At 40.0% G+C, this 7,519-nt stretch overlaps 1 protein-coding gene across 4 annotated transcripts in view; it reads right to left on the bottom strand.

Moving 5' to 3' along the window:
* Hprt1 (hypoxanthine phosphoribosyltransferase 1) overlaps positions 1 to 6,101 on the bottom strand; it is a 64,247-nt gene extending 58,146 nt beyond the window's left edge. For 3 of the 4 annotated variants that reach the window (XM_048796573.1, XM_048796574.1, XM_048796575.1), the window contains exon 1: positions 5,883 to 6,101. In XM_048796573.1, coding sequence (XP_048652530.1) covers positions 5,883 to 5,909 — 27 coding nt within the window. In that variant the 5' untranslated portion in view covers positions 5,910 to 6,101. The remainder of the gene's footprint in view (positions 1 to 5,882) is intronic. The other variant, XM_048796572.1, reaches the window with a different exon arrangement.
* Positions 6,102 to 7,519: the final 1,418 nt, after the last annotated feature.

Here is a 7,519-nt window from a genome sequence, read left to right as displayed (position 1 = left end):
AAAAAAAAAAAAAAAAAAAAAAAAAAAAAAAAACAGGTTATGACAGCTCTGAGTTGTTTACCGTTATCCACCTAGTTCAGAAATCTAAATGCACCTCCTTGAAGCTCTAGAACATAGCTTTCACATTCTAACCTATTTGTGTTACACTTGTCAGTGATAAAATCTGCACAGATACTTTTCTACCTTTTGTCTAGAATTAAAATCAATATTTTTGGTATCATAAATTACTGAAATCATTTTATTTTCTAGTAAAAGTGGCACTACAAATTCTTAATAATTATGTTTGTTACATTTGTAATAATGACCTTCATGTGAAAACTCGTGGTTCACACATAAAATTTCTAATTACAAAGATATATTACCTTAAATTATAGTAAGCAAGGAAATTAACCCAAGCTAATATAAACCTTGCAATATTAATTTATCATCTGTGACAAGGACTGCTTAAATCTCTTTGTGGTAAAAAAAATGACAATGTTTGTGGTTCTGAACAAGACAAAGCACAAGAGAGGAAGTGAGTCTTAAGTTACATGAATTAAAAGATGTACACTAGATAAAATACATTTGATTTTATTCCTAATAACCAACAATACCTCCAAGCTTCTAAAATGACAGAAACCACCAGGTGGCATATTTTTACCTTTTATAATTCAGATACAGTAAAATTTTCAAAAACCATCAAAATAGATAATATGCCATTCCCTTGGGATAATCTGTGTTAACTTAGGTATCATAAACCCAAAATTATGACTTACTGATGCAGATACTCCTAAATATAAAAATAAGCTAGTAGTATGTTGATCTTTCAATTTTATATCATTTTTACAATATATGTGTGTGCACATACACACACACACACACAAAACTTATGTTCCTTGTGTTCCCTCCTAAGGCTTAAACCACTATAAGCATTAATTTTTTTTATTAGAGCATTATAATTATACATAGTATTTGGGTTCATTCTGACAAAATATTACATACAGGGAATTTGATTTCAATCCCCATTCTTTTCCCCTTTCCCACCCTCCCCCATTCTTTCTCCTCTCCTCTATTGATCTTCCTTTCACTCATTTATTTTTCATTGGTATTTTCTTTTTTTTTTAGAGAGAGAGAGAGAATTTTTTAATGTTTATTTTTTTTAGTTTTCGGTGGACACAACATCTTTGTTTGTATGCGGTGCTGAGGATCGAACCCGGGTCGCACGCGTGCCAGGCGAGCGCGCTACCGCTCGAGCCACATCCCCAGCCCTTTCATTGGTATTTTCTACATATACATAAAAGTGAAATTACTTTCAGTACATTTATATGTATGTAACATGATATAACTGAATCCTTTCCATATTTCTTCCTCTTTCCCTTCCTTCCTCTCTCTCATTCTTCTTCAGCTTCACAGATCTTCCCTATATCTTTATGATATCTGATTCCCTCCCTAACCACCTTCTTTCCCTTATTTTGCTCTAGCTTCCACATGAGAGAAAACATTAGGCTCTTGATTTTTTTTAAGTATGCCTTACTTCACTTAGCATGATAGTTTCCAGTTCTATCCATTTACCATCAAATGCCATTATTTCATTCTTCTTTATGGCTGAGTAAAACTTCATAGTGTATACATACCACATTTTCTTGATCTATTCATCTATTGATGGGAATCTGGGTTGATTCCATAATTTTTTCTATTGTGAATTGTGTTGCTATGAACACTGAAGTAGCTATATCACTATGTCATGCTGATTTTAGTTCTTCTGGATAAATATGGAGTGTGTCATATGATGAGTCATTCCTAGTTTTTTAAGGAGTCTCCAAACTGCTTTCTACAGTGGTTGTACTAATGTGCAGTCCCACTTGGTATCAAGATTATGATCATAGTGTCATGTCAAACTAAAAATGTCACCACTATTTTGGCTGTTGAGAATATTTAACTGGGAATGTGATTTTCTTTAGCTATAAAGGTGATGTAGTACCAGTTTTTATTGATTCATTAATAAATATGTGGAAGTTCTGAAAAAATTATATACCACATAAAAATGCCAATTACTACCATTAATACCAATATTGACAGTTGTTGTTTTTCTGCCAGTGCTACCAAACTAACGTTTAAAATAATGTGCTACAAATCAGAATTCAAACACTTCAAATTGTTATGGAACTACAACTATCTTCAACCTTGTGCCTCTGAAAATTGATACATACACACACACACACACACACACACACACACACACACACACATATATATCTCCAAAGTGAACATGTTTATTATTCCACCATGTACATTAATAAAAGATTATGGTATTTGGGTAAATTCATGTTCTTATACATGTAGTAGTTATGGGTTCACTTGCCAACGTGGGTAATAATGTATTCCTGAGTCAAGAATTGATTTCAATTCTTTTCTTGGTAGTACTGAACACAGAGCCATGAATGTGCTAGTTATATACTCCCCAGATCTTTTGTTTTATTTTGAGACAGGATCTCACTAAGTTGCCCAGGTTGTCCTTGAACTTGTAATCTTTATGCCTTCTGAATTTCTGGAATTATTGGCTATACCACCATGCCCCAGTTTGATTTAATTAATTCTTCTTATTATTATTGCAATAGTGGGTATTGAACCCAGGTGGGCTTTATTGCTGAGCTACATCCCCAGCCTTTTTATTTTTTATTGTCACTAAGGCTGACCTTGAATTTATGATCTTCCTGACGCATCTTCCTGAGTAGCTGGGATTATAGGTATGTGTCATTCTGTCTGGTTAAAAAATAAAATTTAAGGAAAAAAATCTTTAATTAAAAAAAAAACAACCCAAATTCCAAGATACCTCTTTTCTGCTGACCTGGTGGGTCCTTTTCTCACCTTTGCCACTTTGCAGATACAAACAATAGACAGAAAACAGTTAAGATGGAACTGTATGCTAGGCACTGTGGCACACAACCGTAATCCCAGTACCTAGGAGGCTGAGTCAGGAGGATCACAGTTCAAGGCCAGCTTTAGCAACTTAGTGAAACCCTGTTTCAAAATAAATAAAAAGGGCTGGGGACATCACTCAGTGGGAAAGCATCCCCAAGTTCAATCCCAGTACCCAGCCACTCCCAGTAAGATGGATTTGTAGTGTGCATGGCACAGTACTCAATTCATAGCAAGAAACCCCTAAATTGGGCTGGCGTTGTGGCTCGGAGGTAGTGCGCTTGCCTAGCATGTGTGGGGCACTGGGTTCGATCCTCAGCACCACATAAAATAAAAAATAAAGATATTCCTATTTAGATTTCAGGGCTATCTTGGGACCTTCAGATAAATGTGACTCCCCTCCCCAACAGCTTCAATTATTGATATTCAAAAGGTTCATGATTTTTAAGTTAAATGTGATATTTTCAGCAGAAAGAATGTTTTTTTCCTTTTTAACTTATGACAAATTCTATTGAATATTTTAAGTCTAGAAAAAAGATGTGGTAGTATAAAAACAAGGGGAAATTGTAGCGAAAGAATTAAAACCACTTGCAAAATAAACATATTCTCATGTGATATTTGAAAAAAAAATAAAGATATTGTGTCCACCTGTAACTAAAAAATAAATATTTTTTAAAAAAAGAAGAAAAAAAGAAACCCCTAAATTGATTTGCTCCATTTATTCATGATCTGAAAGTATAATTTTGGCCTACACTTATAGACTAATGTTAGTTTAAACCCTGTTGATAGTAAAGAGACAACTGTGGGTAAAAAAAAAAAAATGCACCATTTTACTCATCCTGTAAAAATCACTAGCAGATGACTGGAGGTATAGCTTAGTGGTAGAGCATGTGCAAAGTCCTAAGTTTAATCCCCAGTATACACAGAAAAAAATCAGTAGCAGGGTAAGATTTACATTCAGTTAGTACAATATTACATTTCTAGCACTACCATCCTGAAGCTTAGAAGATATAGGCATATAAACTATATCTGATGTTTCACATTAATTTACAAAAATCCAGAAACTCCTTCTGAAATGAGAAAAGTAACACAGTTTCTATCAGGCAGCTCCAGGGTCAATTTCATCAAAGTGCTGTAGGGCACTATCATGTGTGTCCAAGGTCATTACTAGTTACTGTTTATCTACCTAATATGTAACTTTGGGGCATTTACATTAGATAAAATCAGCAAAATATTTATTACAATGCTTAAGAGATGCTAAGTATTTAATAAATATCTATTATTGTCACTCCTAACTTATTTTTTAGAGGTTAAGAACAGAATCTGGGGCAAGATAAATAAATTTCTTGATTTTCAAACAAAACCATTAATAGCCAGTTTTAGCAATGATAACTAATTCTCTGTATACTGGTGCAGGCATCATAGCCCTAAGCTAACTTAAATCCATTAAGAACACTCCTCTTAGCTCATAACCCACTTGAATCAAAGTGTGAAATATGATATATCAAGAACTATGTAATGTTTTGAACAGCCAACAATAAAAAATTAAAAAAAAAAAAAGAAAACTACTTACTTACAGTATGATTAACAATGTCTAACTATTTATATGTACAAAGCCTAGAGATCAGCTGTGATAATTTATTTAAATTAGACCATGAGCTATAAAATAATGGACTTTATGTGAAATAAATATTTTTAAGATTCTCAAATATTCCACAAAGAAAAAAAAAAAGAACACTCCTCTTTATGTTAAGTCACAATGCCTAATATAAAACAAAGTCTTTTCTTTCTTAGGGTTCGAATGATTATTTACTCACTTAACAAACCATTACTGAAAACTTCCTACTACTAAGGCACTGTATATGTTGGAGGTATAGTTGTGATTCCTAACTTTATAATGTTTGTTTAGGGGCTGAGGTAGCTCAGTGGTACAGCATTTGCCTAGCATGCCCGAGGCCTTGGGTTCCATGCTCAGCATCACAAAAACAAAATAAGTTTAAATGGGAGAGACAGTCAACAGGTACCTAGGAAAGAAATTGCTAAATCAACAATGACAATAATCATATTAAAGGAGGCTAAGGCATTTAACTGTCAGGAGGACACAGAGCTTTGGCTATTTTAATAATCATGATCAGAAAGGTTGGGAAGAGGTGACAACAATTTAGCTAGATAAAAAAAAAAAAAAAAAGAACCAATGAGGGTGAAGACAAGATACTAGAGGCTAGTTGTGGTAAGAACGTCCTTGAAAGCAAAGACCAGGTTTGTATTTTTTTATCTACGCAGCATCAAAAGACCACAGGGTCCGGATTCAAGTATATCTGAATTCAAGGCCTGCTACTTCTGGGACGTGGGAAAATGACCTGTTTTTTCACTAGCTTCGTGGTGTGTAAAACAGGCTCGAAAACGGTTACAGGGGCTGTTGGGAGGATCCAATGAGGCAATGCGCATTCCCACAAATATGAATTATAGCATCTGCAAAATGAAATGTAAAGCCCAGTTCCCTCCACGCCCTCCCAATGGGCGTTTTCGGGCTGAGGCTCCCTCACGAGATGCTCAAAGACTTCACCACCGCCCAAACTTCCAGGGAAGGGCTTCTCTAGAGAAAGCTCCCACACTCCCACCCCGCCTCATCATTCCAAAATCAGCCCAAGGCTTCTCCCCACAGCACGCTCGCAGGCGACACTTGTCAACCCAAACGCCATTTCCACCTTCTCTGCCCACACGCAGCCCTCTTTTCCAGGGCTCTCCCAAGAAGGGACCCACCCCAAACCCCGCCATTCTGTCCTCCCTGCCGCCCTCAAATGACGTAAAGCCAAACCAGGGAACCTGTGACCGCCTCCGCCCCCCGGGGTTCCCCCTACACCAAGGCCCCCAACGCGCAGTGCGGCCCGGCGCCACGAGGCCGGGCCGCCGCGACTCCGCAGCTGGTCGCGCTGGCCAGAGCCGGGCTGGGCCGGGCTGGGCTCGCGAGCCAAATTGCTCACCACGACGCTAGGGCTGCGAGTCGCCATCACGGAACCGGCTGACGTGCGGCTGACGGCAGTCTGAGAAGGAGGAAGCCCACGGAGAGGCAGAGGAGGCGGCGGAGGCGCTGCAGGAGGTGGCGCAGCGCAGGAAAGCCAAGAGGTTTGTCTTAAGCTCTTCGCCGCCGCCGCCTAGGCAACCGCTCAGAACGAGGAAGAGGCAGGCCCCGCCCCCTCCTGCGCTCGCCAGAGCGCCTCCTCCGGTGGCTACCGGTTTCCACGCTCACAAGGTGGCCGTGGGAATTTTCTTCCGGAAGAACCGGCGATTGCTGCTGTGCAGCTTCTGTCTCTCTTTCCCTCAGCCTCCCATTCAGAGGATCCCCAAATTCTCAAACCTACCTCTGCCCGCATTGTTCCTAGTTGTCCTAAACTGAACACTGGCTTTCAGGTTTCCATCAGCACGTGGCCCCCTGAGTCAGGCGTCCCCTTGCCAAGACCTTGTAATACATTCTGGCTTCCATTTTCCTGATTCTTGGCCCAATGCTTTCAAAAACCCTTACCTGATTTTAAGAATTGAGACCTAAAGCCCCAGAGGCAGTCAGATCAGGGTACAAATCTGAAACACCTGACTGCTTTGTAACCAACGGCAAAATCAGACTCTGAGCCTCTTTTTGCCTCAGTAAATAGAATGGGCAAATAACAATACACCAACAATATTTTTATGAGGATTAAAGATGACTGTAGTGTATGTGTTTTAGTACTTAGGAAAGTACACAATGGGAACTGTTGCTATTAATGGTTTTTATTTTTGCCTCCACAATTTACTATGTGGGATTAAAAAAAAATCTGTCCCTCAAGACTCTCAAACAGATAAAATAAGCAATCAACACTGGCTTCTAGTGACACCATTTCTAATGTCCTCACCTGTAAAACTGTAGCACCCACTGAAGGTGTTTCTTCCTTCTTTTGAATGACCTCCTGCACCTTTTGAAAATTAATGGCCTTGCCGGTGGCCTTCTTCAGGCCCGCCAAGAGGCAGGATGTAAAAAGGTCACAAGACTGTAAACCTCCAGGGGTGTTGTAATCCCATAGGGGATCCTGCTCTGGGACAGCATGAGGGCCTGTGGGGTGATTGGGATTGGTCCTATGATTTTCATCAGCATGGGCTTGGGCTAGCTCCCAGACCCGTCGCCTTTCCTCAGGGAGAAGTGTATTGGCCAAGAGCATGTAGATGTCATGATGAGTGAGGCTATATGCTTGCAGGACCCATTGAAACTCCCGAATGTAAGTGGTGGGGTCGGTGGTGAATGAGCCTAACTTCCTCTCTAGCTGAGTAATGTCCGACATGGAGAAGGGCACATGTACTCTAATAACACCCTCAGGACCAGCTACCTCACGAAGGGGTGCGATTGTCTTGGGGGTGGGAAGGAGTCCCTTAGACCTGGTAACAAGAGGACTGAAAGAGGCAGGCGGCGAACAGGAAGAGGGAAGGAAAGGGGATGTCTCTGCGGAGGAGGAGGTGGAGCGGGCAGAAGAGGGCAGAGGGGAGGGGGGTGAAACGGAAGGCTGAGGATCCGTGGAATCAGGCAGAGGAAGAGGAGGGTATAGCAGGAGAGAAGGGGCAGATGTCTGGGCTGGGGGATAAGGTGGGGGTTCAT

Source organism: Marmota marmota, unplaced genomic scaffold (genome assembly GCF_001458135.2).
Source record: "Marmota marmota marmota unplaced genomic scaffold, marMar, whole genome shotgun sequence".
Taxonomy (NCBI): domain Eukaryota; kingdom Metazoa; phylum Chordata; class Mammalia; order Rodentia; family Sciuridae; genus Marmota; species Marmota marmota.
Note: the sequence above shows the minus strand (reverse complement) of the source record. Positions and strands in the feature narration are given on the sequence as shown.